Source organism: Stegodyphus dumicola, chromosome X2, assembly GCF_044657685.1.
Source record: "Stegodyphus dumicola isolate Sdum_Otavi_A_Nest chromosome X2, ASM4465768v1".
NCBI lineage: Eukaryota > Metazoa > Arthropoda > Arachnida > Araneae > Eresidae > Stegodyphus > Stegodyphus dumicola.
In genome coordinates this window covers 124,287,157-124,305,711 of record NC_140781.1, presented here as the reverse complement: position 1 = coordinate 124,305,711, position 18,555 = coordinate 124,287,157, and the positions used below count along the sequence as shown (strand labels likewise).

The 18,555-nt window shown below is 34.5% G+C and overlaps 1 protein-coding gene across 2 annotated transcripts in view; it reads right to left on the bottom strand.

Annotated features, from left to right (window-relative positions):
* LOC118200797 (uncharacterized) overlaps positions 1-18,555 on the bottom strand; it is a 53,930-nt gene that overhangs the window by 17,618 nt on the left and 17,757 nt on the right. Inside the window, exons 1-2 of one of the 2 annotated variants that reach the window (XM_035372759.2) lie at positions 11,288-11,436; positions 5,068-5,455 (exon numbers count right to left, since the gene is read on the bottom strand). In XM_035372759.2, coding sequence (XP_035228650.1) covers positions 5,068-5,450 — 383 coding nt within the window. In that variant the 5' untranslated portion in view covers positions 5,451-5,455; positions 11,288-11,436. Of the gene's footprint in view, positions 1-5,067; positions 5,456-11,287; positions 11,437-18,555 lie in introns of those variants that run through there. The other variant, XM_035372758.2, reaches the window with a different exon arrangement.

Below are 18,555 nucleotides of genomic sequence, written 5' to 3'. Positions count from 1 at the left end.
TGAGAATTTTTGCAGTTAAGAATACTAGTGCTAAAAATCTTTTACAGTCTTTGAAGAATTTTGTTAATGATTTTGGACTACCGGAAAGAATAATAAGTGATAGAGGATCTTGTTTTACTTCTCACCAATTTAAGCAGTATTGTACAGATAACGGAATACATCATACTTTGAATTCTACCAAACACCCCCAAGCCAATGGTATGGTAGAGCGCGTCAACAGAACAATTTTAGGAACGATAATGACAAGTTTGATGGATAAACAACACAGAGATTGGGATTCAAAAATAAAAGAGACAGAAAGAAATCTTAACAACATGGTAAACAAAACTACGAATAAGACTCCATTTGAAATGCTACATGGGTATTTTCCCAGATTTAATGATGGAATACTTAGGAAGATAGCAGATGAAGATTCAGATGCATGGAAAGGCCCGCGAGAAATCCAAGAGCAAGCGCGAGGAAGAATTGAGAAACAGCAAGTGAAAATGAAAAAGAGATTCGATGGGAAGAGATGCCGTACACTAATATTCGAGCAAGGAGAAATAGTTGTGATGAGATGTGCTCCTAAGGCTACAGGTCAACCTACCAAAACACAGCCGAAATATCGAGGGCCATTTATAATAACGGGAATATTACCTAGCGATACCTACAGAATAACTCAACTAGAAGCGAAGAATCGAGGTCGCTACTTCACTACCACTGCTCATGTGAGCCAGCTGAAGCCATGGAGGTGCGATCCCAGCTCTGACGATGATGATGACGACGGCGACGATGAAGATTCTGACCAGTTATCAAGCTTAATTCCTCGACGGAATCCAATCAGATCTGTTCGTAAGGACTGATGGAAGTGCTCTAGCCTGTGATTAAGGTGAGATCTTTCCTTTTTGTGTGTGTGTGTGCTTATCTACGTATGTTTCCTGATAGAAAACTTTAGAAACTTTGAACTTTTGAACATTAATTGACTTTGAACTTTTGAACATTAGCTGAAAGACTTTAGTGCATTTGTTTTGAATCATTTGAGGACTGATAAAAATTGAGTTATTTCATATATATCACGTATTTAGTAATGATTTACAGAAAATTTTTGATTATTATGCTAATGTATCAAAAATATGTGAATTTATGTATGTGAAAATATTTTAGTAAGTTTATTATCATATCAAATTTTAGTATAATATGTATTCTTCTTAGTGTATTAGTAATATGTATGTTTAGTATTGTGTATAAGAGTCGAAGTAGAAAATTGTATTAATTATAAAATTGATTTGTACTTCGAAAAATCGGGACGATTGTCAGGTCAGAATGACCGAATGTTATCAGCCGATAGATGGCATTGTAGAAAAGCCGCCGATAGAGGGCGCACGATATCAATCGAGAATCGGGAAGCGAGAGAATAGGATTGATGTTAAGAATGTTCCGTAATGATATGTATATATGTATATATTCATTGTAATAATAAAGCATTTATAAAATGCAAGAGTTATCCCGATTGAATGAAAAGTGAAAGCCCGACTTATCCCTAGCCGTCCTGAGATTGATAACGGAGATTAAAGCTAACAATTGTTCTCGTGCAATGTCTTTTTTGTGTTTGTTTTCCTTCATGGTGTTGCAATTTCAATGGCCAGCAGTATAATAAGATAACTGGTTAATTAAAATAAACCTTACAGCGTAATACAATTAAGGTTACCAAGAATTTCGCAGAAGTCTTTCTCGAAACCTTACAACATGCATTTAGTATTTTATTTCTTATTAAAGAAGTAACTATAGCAAAAATATTCTCAAACTTAGAAGAAAATGCATGTTTTTGCAGAACCCAAAATTAACTTATAATCAAAATATATGCTATAATCTTAAAGGACGTGTGGAATCTGGAGAACCTACAACAAAGATTTCCATCAAAAATAATTTTAATTCGGAATTTGAATTTACTATATTTTTCTCATAGTAAACGCAATTAAATATTAGCTTTATTTAAGATTAAAATTAAGCAAAATTTTTACAGTTTGAAAATATTAAATCATCCATAAAATTTCTTAGATACAGAATATGTTTAATCGGTACACTGCGATATGGATGTGTCAAGAAGATATAATGTTATTCTTAGAAATCAGAATTTCTTTTAGTCTCTTTTAATGTTTACTACTTATGGTTTTACAGCTCTTAAAATAACAAGTGTACAATCAAATCAGATTTACTAAAATGATTTCAGAGACCTAATTTAATTTTTTCAGGAGATATTACTTATGCTAAGCTAGAAACTGCTGTTGTCATTTGAAACACTATAATAAGCATTTCAGTACTCAGATTTAAAAATTTGACGAAAACCGCTTTTAGTAGAAATACTTCTGTTCAAACATTTTTCAGAAACTGATTTCAGAATAAGTATTTTTAAAGATAAATAAAAGTTGGAATAACAAAAATACGTCTGAAGTCAGAAAATCAGGCTGTCTAACATCTATATAAACGAGAGAAAAGAAAGCAAGTTGTCTTAAGATCTAATAAAAGAATGCATGTCTCTCTAAGGTCTTAAAAAAAACCATAATGCATGTTCGGAATAGTGAATCTAGGTTATTTCAAGACAAAAGTTTTACTTACTTCAAATTATGTTTGTTAATAATTTTGGATATAATTTTATAATGCCAAGAACCAAACGCGGGATTCCACATATAAAGAAATTTAAAATGCTGTTTTGAGTATATGTTAAAGTAAACGGTATTTATAACCTTACATTTTAGCTGAAAATGTAGTGCAAGTTAATGAAAATTCTGTGGGCTTTAACAAAAAGTCGTTAAGTCAAACTTTAATATTACTGTTGATATTTAAACAAGACCTCCCAAAAAAAATTACCATCAATTCAGAAAATTTTCTGTGACGATGTTAATACCTTTGTAGTGGAAAATATGCATTCACAAATGTATGGGCACTTGAACATGGATGCAATTCTTCTGTTAAAAATATTCAATTTGAGATATGTTTAGCACAATAAGAACTTCCAGACAAAACATACTTTACACAATCTGGAGCACGACTTTTTGTCAAGGACCCTCAGTGTTCCCTTATAGCAGTTTATATGAAGGAAAAACACGTGGTTTTCAGCATTTGCATAAGACTTTGCGGACATTCTGAGCTTAGGCTACAATCACTGTCTGTTTATAAAAATCAGTTCCTGTGTCATCTCTTGAATTTAATCTATGTACATAAAAGGAAGAGTCTGTCAGCCTGTGTGTCTCGTTTGTGCTGCAATAGACCCAAGGTTACAAAATTTGGTACATAGGTGCATCTAGACAAGAGCCAGTGCACCTCGAAGCGAATTTTTCAAAATTCGAATGAGTTTTTTTTTTATTTATTTTATTTCATTTCTTGATGAAATCTCATCAAATCGATAATTCTTTCTTATTATATCAGCAACAATGGCACGCAGCCACTGTTGAATATCATTGTTGCCACTGCTGCCACTCGGAAAAATGAGGGCGATAATTCTGTGCAGTTTTTAAATTTAATGTTTCTCTTGGGTACTGGTCCTTTGTCGAGAGAAGGCAACGGGAAGTTGGTGAATTTATTTATTAGGATAACTAATATTTGTATTAAGGGATATTGCTTATGTCATTGTAATTTTTTGCATTTTTATTAAAATTTGTGTTTATGTATATATATATATATATATATATATATGTTGTATGATCTTAAATTCATTTATTGCGAAATTCAGTTATTGCGTATTCAGTTGCTACTTGCGCAATTGCAGCATAATTAACCTTAGGAGATAATGTAATCAATTTTATTTAGTATATATATATATGAAGATAATATAATCAATTTTATTTAGTATATATATAGTTGTTTTGCAGAGTAAAATTCTGTGTCATTTTTAAATCTAATGTTTGGTGTGTTCTTTAGGCATTTTTCCAGTACATTTAAAAGCCAGACGAAAGCTGGCCGCCTAGCGGCTAGTAATACATACATAAAAGCCGTTGGAAAGCAATTTATTCTCAGAAATGGCTGACACGATTTATTCAGTCAGGTCTATCCCCTTGAGAAAGAGTTAAAAGAATGAATTTATTCATTCTTTTAACCAATTTTTATTTGTTTTTATTTTGGTTTTATTTATAAGTAAGTGTTAGCAGTATTATATTACATTATTATACTATATTATTGAATTGTTTTTGTTTCAGTGTTTTGTATTTTCATCTTGTTAGAGTATTAACCACCAAAATTTAATTTATAATTAATTACCCAACATACTGCGCTACGTGAACAAATTATAAACTTAATTTTCAAATTTTTAAATTCTTGTTTATATATACATATATACACTGTTTTAATAATAAGTAACTGCAGCAAAATTTAAAGTTATCTCTTTTAGATGAAGAAGTGGACAGCTACGGTAAAATTCAATCGTAAAAATTCAACCTTAGATTTGATTTAAAGGAAAACTGTCGCGACAGAACTTGTTTAAAACAATTTTCAGTGTCAGGGTAAATTTTTCTTTATTTAATTTTGATGTCCACAGTCTTCTCTTGCACGTATTGCTGCTGCTTATTTAGATTTTGCATCGACGTTTTTAGCCCTTGATTCATGTACGCAGTAACATGCCTTATCCACTTTGCTACCGAGTGAACAAAATGTTATCAATTTTGCCAATGCTATTGCTAAGCTTTCCGGAGCAAAAACCATAAAATCATTATAGTTAAGGTGAAAAGTATTAGACTGCGTTGTTAATCAATACGCTAGATATTAGCAAATAAATCTCCACCTTTCAGTCAAAATGTTCTGCTAAACTTTAAAGCAAGTTTCTATTTTGGCATTTTACTGCTGTTCTGTATTTAGTCCTGTATGGCTAAAACTTTCCCTGAGAAGTATTTTGCATTCATTTATTCACAATATTATATTTTCATTTAATGTTTCTCTTCAATTTTGTATATGCCTTGATTTGTATGTGATTGTATGTAAATGAATATGGAATCTTTACGGGAAAAATATAATATTATAAAACAATAAAAGAATAAATTATGCATTCAGAAGTTTATTTTAACTCTACTTACTATTGAAAACCACTATTTCGCTTACTTGATTATGTTATTTTCTTCGCAGTTAGGCGTAGATCGGCAAGCAAAACCTGTATTTAAACTAGTGTCCACTATTTCCACTTCCTTTATTTTATAGCTGTTCAAAAAATCTTTTGGAAGAACAGACTGTTGTCCTGGAGAACCCCTCCAATAAGAGTCATAAAGAAGGAACTTTTCAATTTCCACATGTCTCAGACGTGTCTCAATATTAGAAAATGAAGCCGGTGTCCCTATGTTGTAACATAGGATGATTAATTCATATTTCCTCTTCCCCAGCTGTTTCTCTATGCAAATACAAGGATGTATTTCTTTTCTTGGAGGACACTGTGATACCACAGTTGCACAGACAATGAAAATATTGCATAACAATAAAATCAGCTTCATTGTCACTGTAAAGAAATCGATAGAAATGTATTAGTATTTTATTTGTAGCAACATCAGTTCTTAAAACGAGTGTTACAAATCAAATAACTTGATCACTTTTAGCAAAGTGTAAGAAAAGCAACAGCTTTCATTATTTTATTTTATTGTTAGCCACAGAAGTGTGGTTTAGTTTTGTGCAGTTTCATAAAGGCTTCAACACAAAATTCCAAATTATATGTTATTCCCTTTCATATTACAAAATAGTATATTATTTTTATAATACCTCATTTTTCAAATATTAGGTTATTTTGTTCATAAAGTTTATTTTATTGAACACTTTTTTATGTTAATTCTTATCTGTACCTTATATTTCTTCCATTAGTCGTTTTAAGATGAGACAAATTATCCTGAATTTAAAGAGTAATGAATTTGTAATTTAAAAAGAGAGTTAGGCCCCAACCTACCAATAAAACTGTTTCCTCTGAGATTCCCACCTATGATCGACCTGCGTATGCAGCAAGTGACTTTGTTAGCGAGTAGGTTGGAATTCCCATTAGCTGAAACCGAATCAGTTTCGTCGGGAAAATTAGCTCGCACTTTATTTATTAGAATAGCTGAGTTACCATGCACTCCTATGATACCGGTGCCTAGTATTTGCTAGTTTTTGATTGCGTTACAAGGCGTAGCTTTTTAATAAACCTTTGAATTAAGTTTTATCTCTTACCTGTGCTCTTAAATTTCAGACGTCTATTAAGTGCGAAAACAAAACTTTCCTGCAGCAAGAAAATGTTAAGAATCCAATTCTGCTTTAAGCGGAAAAGTCTAAGGAAAACAATTTTTATTTGGGGCATAATAGTATAGCAAGGCCGGCGCCAGAGCGTATGCAGTCGGAAGTAGAATGTTGTAGAATTTAGGGACGACCAAAAGTCTAGAATTTTGGAAGGAACCGGTCGGCATAATTTTGAAGTTTCAGAATTTGAACTGGGTGGCAAAATGTGTAGCGCCGACCATGCTTAGGAGAATGAAGCGCCTCTCCACTGCGAGTAATAAGTCACGTAACTGAATGTATTAGATTTTTATTTTGTTTCCAAGCTGAATGTGCTTAGAATTAAAACCGAATTTAGAATTTAAAATTAAATTCGTATCTTCGGGGGACATTTAGAAATTAGCTCTAAAAGTGAAAGTAACTTTTACTGAAACTTGTGCTCATATGAATTTATTAAGATTGCCGAAAGTCAATAAATCGTAAAATTCATGATTTTATTTATTAATAATAACTGAGTTATTTTTGGTAGCCCATATGTAATGTCACATAATTCAGATATGACCAAAACGAAAACCGCTCGGCCACTGGTGGGCTAAAATAGCTAAGGATCGTGTGACTTTATTATTTTTCTCCAACGCTTCGGAAGATGTTATGTTGAAGCCATTGCTGGTAGACTGAACATTAAACCCACGTTCAAGGAAAGCTGTAGATATCTTAAAACATCTTATCCACTGGAAGGCAAACAAAAAGGCGAGAGTAATTTTGTTATCTTTGCAGAATGGTTCATCAAATGGTTCGTCCTAAAAGTATGATGTTTTATGAATGTGAAAGGTCTCAAATTCAAAGTTCTTCTTATTCTTGACAATGTACTAGGTCATCCTGTCTTGGAAACACTTATTTCTGCTAATACTACATCTTTGTTACAACCTCTAGACCAACTGAATTAAAACTAGCAGCTTTGAATGCGTCTTAGAAAGCGTTTTGGGCCACAAGATGTACAAAGCAAAAATCCCATCATCTTTAATACGACCAAATTTCCCAGCATTATTACAATGGCACACATAGTTGGTGGAAAACGGTTCGATGACCGATCTTGGAAGATATTGATGAACTGCTAGCCGACAAAGCTCTAAGCGAAGATGAAACATTAGAAGTTTCCCTTGAGAATCCTTATCTCACAGAATGTGGTGATAATGAAGAAAATGATCCAGTTCGAAATGCAGATTTAATAAAAGAAGGTCTGGAATTGACCGGAAAATCGAGTAATCATCTTATCAAACATTACCCCAATCAGAAACGAGCTTGAAAATTTCAATGTGATATAAAAAGAATTATATAACGCCTAGCTAAAACACGGACACAACGATAAATAACTGAATTCTTTGGGAACCTGGTGAAACGTCAGGACCAGGAAGTTTCGTGCTAATTTTCGCCAAGAGTTCGTAGATGGAATTTCATTAATAAATAAAATAGACGATGTCTACAGCATTTCTACTTGCCGTGAAAATTACTCCTTTACTTATGTATTTTTTCATAAAGAAATATTTCCATTTCAAATACAGATTTACTTTAATACATTTTCATTACATATTTACATACACGTGCATTTTGTTGAAATAAAATAATAAGCTTAAAACGAAAAAGAAGTTTAAAAGTATTTTTGTCTGATATTTTAGATCCCAAACCAATTTTTTTTCCACATACAGGAATGTATCTATAGTGTACATACGCTGTTCACACATTTTATAGGCAAGTTTCGTTGTAATTACAGAAAGATTTTATGTAAAATATTTTTGTTTTACATGTTCTATTTAATAACCCTTATTCTTCCCTATTTTTCTACATCTTAACTTCTAAGACAATAAAGCCTTTTGTATTACTGAAAGAGGTATTTTATCCTATTGCACATGTATAGCTTTCCATAGTCTAAGGAGGTTGTACGTCGACGTTTGGACAACCCGCTTTTTAAAGGTCCAAAAGCGCAAAAATACATTGGTGGCAGATCAGGAGATTTAGTAGGGATCTGACTGAAGGATACGGCCTCGATACCCGTTTCTTGTTCCATTTTTTTTCCAGGAAATTAACGGTAGATTCTGACGTGTCGCCGCCTTTGATGCAGTTCTACTGATTGATCACATTGTGTGTAAGCAGAAGCTATTTCATATTTGAAAAGTGGGTAAAAAATGTTTTTGGTAATATGTGGAGTTGATCTTAAAATTTTTTTCCACTCTCTTTATTATTTTGCCGTTATATGAAAACCCAGCAACAATCATAAATTCCGTAGAAAAACTTTCTTTAGATCCCTTGAACTATGTTTTAAGGTTCCCCCCCCCTCCTCTTTGATGATAATAAATGGATTTCTCTTTATTGCACTTATTTAAATAAACCCAACAGTTGAATCTTAGTCATCTATCCTGGCAATATTTTCCATGTTTGTCATGATAAATGTTTCTCATAAAGAATTCTACTGCGCGTTCTGCATTCGACAATATGTCGTGGAGAAAGACGATGAAATTCAAATCAGCATCAATCTTTTTTTTTACAATTGACACTGAGCATTTTAATGATTTTGCAAACTTTGATTTGGCGAATTTTCTTTTAGTATTGAATATACTTTTGAAACATTCCAAACATTTCGTTTTCTCCTTGGATATGTATCTGGAACAATTTCTTTTCCCTTGAAGGTTAAATTTTGACCTTTTTTCTCTATTATTGACAGCATAACCTATTGTAGCTTTAGATATTGACAACATGGCTTTCACAGCATTTTTTAATAATTAGATACAAATAATTTTCTTCGGAAAGAACGTAAACATAGCTTCCGTCCATTTTTTCTTTAAAGCGACATTTTCCATGAAACAAAACTGTCAAGTAGCAGACGATAATTTATACTTTCAAAACTGTAGCTGCATTTAATTTTTTCCCCCAAGCAAAAGATTTTTTTTAACAGCAAAGCAAAATCTGTAAAAATTCAAAATAAAAAATATAAAAAATGAAACAAAAGTATCGGATACATAAAAATAAACCTAGTAAATTTTTTAATAAGCCGAGAACACCGAAAAAGTCAAAATGAAATAAATAAAAAACGTTTCAGTGATGAACAAAACATAAGATTTTTTAGAGGAGTCACGCTTTCAGAAACGTGGCTGCGCATGGGCAATGGCACCATAAACTCCCGAGGTTCCACACGATTAGATTATTTGGATTATGGCAAAGCACGGGTCGGACATTATCGTAAGGATATTTAAAGGGAAACTGGCTCATATTCACATTACACATAGAGAAAATTATTGAAACTCCCAGCCAGCTAGCCCATTCACCAAATTTGAAACCTGGGTCGAACTACCGGTATTCATTCATTTTACTACTCTGCCGCTGGTAGGCCGGATTAGTGGTGAAGTAATTACAAGAATTCTTTCCTGATAAGCAAGATAATCCGTCCTATTTTGTATCAAGAATTGAATAATTGAACTTGTCATTAACCCAGAGAATTTATAAAACAGACAAAAATAAGCTTATAAAGCTGTGAAAATTCATTGTAATAATTCTTTACAATTATCCAGGAAAACTAAAACTTCATATTTTACTAGATCGAGTACCGTACGAGAACATCTCAATAAAGACGTTTTCCAAACGATTGTTAGTAAATAGTGCAAAAACTCTTAGTTTATGGTAAATACTTAAAAAATAAAATATAATTTCTGATATTGTAAATTACGTTTGTGTATGCCAGAAGACTTAATTTTGTTTGGTCTACAACAATTCCCAGATGCGCAAAAAAGCATCCTCGTCAGCTGCCGTCATGCCAGCAACGTCGCCGATAAGCTAAGCTCAGCAGTAATGTTCACAAATTTCTTTACAATACGTAAAAAAAGGTACACATACCTTAAAAACCGAGTCCACTGAAGGCAATGATCCTAGTTCCAATTGAAAAATTATAAAAATGACTTTAATTATAAAAATTATTAAATAAATTATAAAATGACTTTATAATTATGACTTCTAAGTACCTTTTAAGCCGACATTTAGTGAATCATTTTAACGCATGAAAAGCATTATTGGTGACGCGAATTTTGTGACCTGGCAAAGCAGAAAATTTTGCCATTTCTCTTGCAGAAAATGTTTGTGGAAAGCCTCGTGCAGAAGTGATCTCTTGAAAGTGAAAAATACTGAGCTACATTTAAACAGTTAGATCTTAAGTACAATTCTCCTAATAATGTTAATTTAGGTACAATGCTATCAGAACAAAATTTTTTTCCCATGGTATTCCGATTTGGTACTTCTATTTTAAATATCTCACTCTAAATATGTGTTTTTAACCTTTACTTTCTGGAGAAGAATCCTTAAACTGTCTTAACTACTCATCTTAAACCTGCTTCAGAGGTTAACAGAAATATAAATACGAAGATAATTTTTTTGTATAAATTTAGTTTGCTATTTTTATTTGTCGCGCATTTTATTCTCATCGTTGAGAAATTCCGTAAATCTGAATTTATTTTGATCTATGCAATTAAGGATGTATTTAAGATTTTGAATTTGCCACACATAAATGCTGCTGCCCAGCATGTTTTTTGGTGATGGAACTCTATCCAAAACTGAAACAATAAATTCCATATAAGTCGAGAATTCGAAAAATATTCTTAATGTATGATGAAAGTAAGTTGACAACATATAAAACATGGCTATTTGGTATAAGACATGTTTACAAATCTTACATGGAAGTTAAGTGGATTTTGTAAGACGTGGATTTACATGGCTTTCAATGAAAATTTCTTCCACGCGTTTCAGATTCAAAACGATGATACCAAATAAAATTTTACTTGTCCAAGTAAGGCGATAACTCATTTTTCTGATCACTCACTATTTTGAATCAACGATTTAATCTATAGCATCCCTTAAATCAGTATGCCATTGTAAATATTAATTTAATTCATTTAATGAATTTATGCGATTGTAAATGTTAAAAATTTGCTCGTAATTATCCTCATTAACCAATAACAAATCTAAACAAATCTTCAACTGCAAATATTTTTGGAAGGATATAAGAATTCTTCCACTGCAAGCTCATATATGCCCTCGTAAGCGCATTTACCTGATACGATTCATGATTCCATTCCCGATGAGAAGATAGTCGACTTCGCCCCCTTCCTGCTTAAAAAAAGATCTGCTAATATTCTCCCTGTGGTGGACGATGACTCGTCACTACTTTGAGTTGGTCTAATGGGTCTTGTCCTCTTTTCCCAGTTACCTTTTAAGTAGAAAAACGTAAATAATTAAAACGTGCCTCAAATGCTATTCGCTGTTATGATGAAATACATGGTAGCATGTGTGCCGTTATAGTGCAATACAGCTGGCAGCTTGATGTATTACGACAAAGGGCCCTTATAGTGTAATATATCAAATTCCTCCCATCAAACTAGCAATTTGATGAATTCCCATTGTTCTATTCCCGAAGATGGCCTAGTTGATTTTTCACATTTCTTGCTCTGGAGAAAAGCCTAATATTAACAAAAAGAGAGCTCAAACTAAAATGTGAACGATAATTCTTCACCTACTGGATTTGGCCTACTAGGTTTCGTCTTCTTGTCCTAGTCACCCTTTCAGAAAGAGGAACTTAAGAAAAGCGAACATCTTACGCTTGCTTTTGGGGTGTAATTACTTCATCCAGCTGATAACTGGAAAATCCGTCATTCGATTTCCGGTAAAGACATGACTAGTTTTTCCTGTTACTCTCTCCAAAGAAATGTAACAGTCTTTACATTTTTATTTAGCAAAGAAAATCTTTTATGCAACTTAAATTGGCATTTTGTAACTTTGATTATAATATTCTTGTATCCCAATTTATCAAAACTGGAAACATATAATAAATTGATGGACTTCTAGGCACTTGCGTAAATAAATAAACTTTTACCGAAATTGACTTTTATTGGGAACATAAAATTAATTTAATTATGATAGACTTCAGCAAATTATCTGCAACAGAGTTTCATTAAGCGCTCTAGCATGTTTATGTATAAAACATGCAGCTACGTACTTCAAAGCCAAAAAGATAACCTTATCAGGTCCAATGTTCCGTCTCACCCTCTTCGGGAACATGCAAGGACCTGACTCGGAACAGAGAGCTTACTAAAGCTATGTTCAACAATTGTGGGAAGTAGACAGGATACACAAGAAGGGTATACAAAACCCTTTATTTTTCTCTATTTACAATAACTTCCGTACTTCGGAAATACACAGACCCGCTACTTGGGGTCAAAACGTAAAAGTATAAAAATAAAACTAAACTCTAATTTAACTTTAAAATAATAAACGTGGAAGATTGGCCTTATATTAACAGGAAGCCGTATGTAGTACAGAGAACTGTGAACACTACAATACGTTAAAAATTTATCAAGAGGATTAAAACCTCTGGCCTGGAAGGCAACCAGCAACTGCGTAAAACTTCTAAGGTAAGCGGCCTGCTTCGACTCACTGCTTCCTCTCTCTCGCTTGGCAAAAAGCCACAACTTAAATACTTGGCGTTCGCCAGACAAACTTTGCATAAATACTTTAATGCTTATAATTCTGGCCGGAAGTAGAAAATAAGAAGTGATAGTAAAGATTTAAAATAAAATAAACGTTAGTAAAACTTAAGATCCTTACATACTTCCCGCCAGAGTTAATTAGTTTGAAACTGAGGTCTAAAACGACCTTGTTGAAAAAATTTAGCTCTAGAATCTAACGCGAGGCCAATCTTTTACAAACATTTTTCGCTAGAAACAAGAAATTTAAAAGAAAGAAATTTGTTTTTACAATAGCAGCTCCCAGGATACACAATTTTTTCATCTGTACTGCATCTAAACAGGAGCTTTTATTCAAATCTGGTTCCTTCCAGAGATCTGGAAGGAAAACTAGTTTAATGAAATGTTACACAATGAAATGGCAAGTAACATGTATAATTATATTTCTCTTAACATTCTTATTTCATTCATGACTATTTTAATTATCTCTCCCCGTGCTCTCTGACATGTGTTGTAAAAGAACACCAAACACGAATGTGTTTCTGTCTAGGTGTTCAACACTTCCTCCTACAATCAAAACACTAACGTGTTAAAATTCAACATACCAAGACCTCGTAACACACCCTAATTTCAACTCTAAACCCTGAGGTACTATTCTGAAAGTGGCTAACTCTGAAGTGTAGCGTCAGAGAGCCTAACTACATCATTCAACCTTTAACACATATTCACCATGATTTAGTCTTTTTACAGTCACACGAATAAAAAGAATTTTATCATTACTTTCACTTTTACCATATCACGGTATTTCTTAACATTTAAACTAACAGTTCACATTGTATATAAGAACATATTAACATGCCGTTAATTTTATACATTTGAAAACATACATTAGTAGTACATTGTTAACTTCTATACTTTTCAAAGCAAGTGCCAATTCTTTCTACATTGAAGTAATACATTTCAAAAAGTCTTTAAGACTAAAACTTCTTTCTTGCCAGAATGTTTTAAATAATATTTATACAATAACGTTTTACAATATTTAAGTTTTTACACAACGCTACTATACATCAACTTTAGTTTTACGCGCGAGTAATTGGAAAAACATAATACCAAAATCGGTAACAACTCATTTCTCGCCCTTTTGGCGATAAAGGTAGACCTCGCATGAGGTAAAACTTCTTGAAATCTGCCACTTGCAGTAAGAATGAAAGATTAACTTAAATTTGCAAAGTAACATAAAATTTTACTTATCTTTGTGATATTCGGCCATTCTTTTCTGGGCCCAGTCCTTAAAGGTAGAGCAGATAGTTGTTTGATTTATCCTCCTTCTTGTACGGGCTCGCCCTTCAGTGCCTTCCTCTAGATGCTTTCTTTTTTCTCCAGTTCTGTCACCCTTGAATACCTTCTTTTTCGCTTCTGCCTGTGGTCTTGGTCGTTTGATGGCAGCTGGTCTTGGCTGAACCGGGAAACTTCTTTCGTGTTCCTGCTTGGACCTCGTTGCTGGCCGTTCAAATTTTCCTTGTAACTTTTCCTCCGTCGCTGGTGGCCCTTCCGCAGTTCGGCGACATTTGCTGCGGAGAGTCCTGTCGGATGAGTAGATCTTCCGTTTTAGAGCCGGGTTATAGTTGCCGTCATTTATCCTGGTTCTCTTTGCATACGTCGTCCTTCTCCCTTCTTCATTCTGGGGGTGTTCGTGAACTCTCTTTTCTGGACGGTGGAACGGCTTCTTTTTCTTGCTACCTTCAGTTTTTCCGCGGGGAAACTTTCTTTTCACTTGCTCCTGCCTCTTAATGGCTTGCCCTTGTACTTGTCGTTTTTCCACCTCTGGAGCTTGTGCCTGCGGTGTCTGCGGTGCCGGATCCTGCAAAAGATCTGAAAATATTTGCATTTTATTACGATCAATGTAGGGTTTGATTTGATCAATGTTTGCGGAGCAGGTTTCACCATTTCTGGCTTTTAACACTACTACAGCGTGAGTTATTTTCTCTATAACATATGGTCCTTCAAATCGTGGAAAAAATTTGGCAGTTTTATCTTCTGGTGCTGAAGAAAGTGAATGCTTAATTTTTAAAACTTCATCCCCTACTTTATAAGTTACTCCCCGTCGTTTCAAGTCATAATATAGTTTTTGTTTTCTCTGTGCTACTTCAGTATTCTTCTTTGCTTCCTTAATTAGTTTTTCTATATCACCCATTTTAAATTCTGGGGCTCTTTGTTGCACATAAAATAATTTATCTAACGGCGTTATAATCTTTCTGCCTAAAAATAACTCAGCAGGAGTTTTGCCCGTTGTATCATGTTTTGCGGTCCTAAGGGCGAAAGCAAATTCATTGACATAGTTATCCCAGCTTTTATGAAAATTTTTAACATAACTACGGATAATTTTCACTATATTTCTATTGACCCGTTCCGCTATATTTGATTGCGGCCGATACGGGACCATTTTTAAATGACGTATGCCCAGTTTTTGGCACATGTCTTCAAATATATTACTTACAAATTGAGAACCATTATCCGATATAACTTTTAGGGGCGCCCCGTATTTTAAAATATATTTATTTAAAATAGAATCAGTAACTAATTTCGCGGAGGCTCGTTTTAAGGGAACAATTTCGGTCCATTTACTAAAATGATCAACCATAACAATGAGATAGCGACTTTTATTTAACTGACTTTTTGGGAAAGGGCCCAATAAATCGATGCCAATTATTTCATTTGGAATGCCAATTATTTCATTTTCATTCGGATTTAATACTATTTAGAAACCCGGCCGGGCGGAAATTAATATAACTAACTAATTGACATGTTGGGCAGGACTGGACATACGCCCTTGTTAACTTTTGCAGTTCAGGAAAATAGACTGCCTCGCGTACGCGTTGGATAGTTTTTCGAATACCAGCATGAGAAGCTATAGGGCTGTCATGGAGCTCCTGCAGGATATTTAATCTAAGACTAGCTGGGATAACAGGTCGAAATTCGTTGTTAGAATTCGTAGTTTTTGTATAAAATAATAGACCATCTATTAGTTCGTAATGGGCCGCCCTATTTCTTATCGCCACAATAACTTGGTGGCTAAAATTTTCAGGATCCTTTAAATACTCATAAATGCTTCCAAACTCAGGATCTTTCCCCAGTTCGGTTATTACAGTTTCTCGGGAATTTATTGTACATGCTGTGAGCATTGCCACCTTTACAGTATTACCTTGTTGATCTATTTTAATTCTTGATAGGGCATCTGCTACGATATTTTCCTTTCCGGGGGTATGCTTGATTACCAGATTATATTCTTGTAGCTTGAGTGCCCATCTTATTAACCTTGGGGATAAGTTTTTCCCTGAGGACAATCTAGTTACCGCCGCATGATCAGAGTACACTGTTATTGGCGCCTTTCCAAAATAGACTCGGAACTTTTGCACTGCTAACAGAACTGCAAGTGCCTCTCTCTCGGTCGCGGAATAGTTTCTTTGTGTTTGATTTAAAGTTCGACTAAAAAATGCCACGGGCTGCTGATTTTGCGAAAGTACCGCTCCTACCGCATAATCCGAAGCATCCGCTGAAATTTCTATATTCTCATCCTTTTCAGGAAATTTCAACACAGGGGCTTGCGTTAATGCTTGTTTTAATTTTTCGAAAGCACTATTGGCTTCGGCCGTCCACGAGAATCTTGCCTTTTTCTTTTTAATTTTAACAATGGCTCAGCGATAGCTGCAAAATCTTTTATAAAGGACCTATAATATGAACCTAGAAAAGAAGTCTAGAAGAACCTAGAAAAGAAGTCTAGAAAAAAAGTCCTAGAAAAGAAGAGAGCTTCTTCGCCGTGTTTGGAGTCGAATACTTTTGTACAGCAATTATTTTTGATTCGTCTGTCTCTATTCCTTTCTGAGATATTTTGTAACCTAAATATTTTAATTCAGGGGCTGCAAATTTGCACTTTTCGACATTAACTTTTAGACCGGCCTCATTTAATAAAGAAAACACCTGTCTTAAATCCTGTACATGTTGGTCGAGATTATCACTAGTAATAATGATATCGTCTAAATAGATAAATGTGGACTTTCCAAGAACAGGTCTTAACACAATGTCCATACATCGCTGAAATGTAGCCGGCGCCCCTGAAAGGCGAAACGGCATACGCAAAAATGCATAAGTGCCAGACTTGGTTATAAAAGCAGTCTTAGGCACGTCCTCAGGCCTAACCCCTATTTGAAAATAACCAGTCGTCAAGTCTAAAGTCGTCATATATTTGGTGGATGTTATGTTCCTTAGAATCTCCTCAATAATAGGTAACGGATATACCGGATATTTAGTTATGGAGTTTAATTTACGGTAATCAATCGCGAATCTCCACCTTTTTGGATGTGTCAACGGATAGTCATTATTTTTCTTACATAAAACAACCGGGCTAGCATAACTACTTGAGATGGGCGTTATGATCTTTTTACGTAGCATATCGGTGATATGCCATTCTATATATTTTTTCCTTATTCCTTTTTCCTTATCATACCGGTATGCTTTCCTTTGATCATACCCTTTTATCATACCGGTTTCCTTTTATCATACCGGTTTGATTCTTTTTTCCTTATCATACCGGTATGCTTTGTGGCGAACTGGCATTGAATCTCCGGTGTCAATACCATGGTTAGTAACCTGAGTAAATCCTGGAATATCACTAAATAACGAAGCAAATTCACTTACCACTTGTCGGATTCTTCCTTGCTCGTCAGTAGGCAGGTGGTCAAGATTTAACATCGGCCTTTCAGCCTTTTCTGCACGAACTGGTTTCATTGTCAGCTTAAGGGACGCTTCATTAAAATCCAGCGTTGCTTGTGCATCTGAAAGAAAATCTATTCCTAATATTATATGTGCTTGCAGATTCTTTACTATAAAAAACATCACCTTTACTTGTTCGTCCTTGATACGGACATACAGCGGTACTTTACCTATACACTTACATTTTTCTCCTTGCGCCGCTAACACTGTCGTATTATCCGAATTATATATGCGGTATTTCCGAAAATACTTCCTAAAAAAATCTTCTGCCACACAGGAACAGTGCGCGCCTGTATCCAGGAGTGCGGTGGCTGGGATATTATTCACCAACACTTCAATCTTCGGAAGAGTCAAATTTTTCACCACTACTGTATTTAACTTGAAGGAAGAGGGGTTTTCGTGGCCTTCGGATTTCCGCACCCTCTCGTCAGCAGAAATCCGTTTCAGTTTAAATTATTTTTCATTTCCGTGCTTTCCTTCTTTTTCCACTGGCCTTGAGACTTTTTTCCTGGATTGCTATTGAACTGTCGACGTTCGCGGGCTGTTTTTGAATGCTCGGGTTTCCTTGCCCACTGATTCGCTTTGCTTCCGTAGCCGTGTGCTTGAGTTTGCTGTAGTCTTGGCGCACCAAATTGGTTTCGCTGTTGATATTGTCGTCTTCTTTCAATGTCCGCCGTTCTTCTACTTTCAAACTGGATTGCTAGCTCAAATAACTTTTCCAGTGTAGTCGGATTTCTTAATTCAATAAAGTCTTGCACTTGGGGCAGTAACCTCGGCAAAATCACTTGAATTATCTCAGGATCCGGACGGTTTCCATACAAGAGTTTGAAGACGTGAATTTTTCTTCAAATAAAGCTTGAGAGGTTTTCGATTCTTTGTTGATATATACTAAAAAGTTCCGTTTCTAATTTCGCACGATCCCTTACGACAGGGAAGGCTTTTAGTAGGGCAGTCTTGAAACTTTCGTAAGTATAGGTGGGACTTCCTGCTTGACCCAAGAGACTTCTGCCTATACATTTGAACCAGTTAAGCGCTTGGCCCCTCAAAGCGCTGGTAGCTAAGGTAACTTTTTGAAATTCGTGCACGGGGT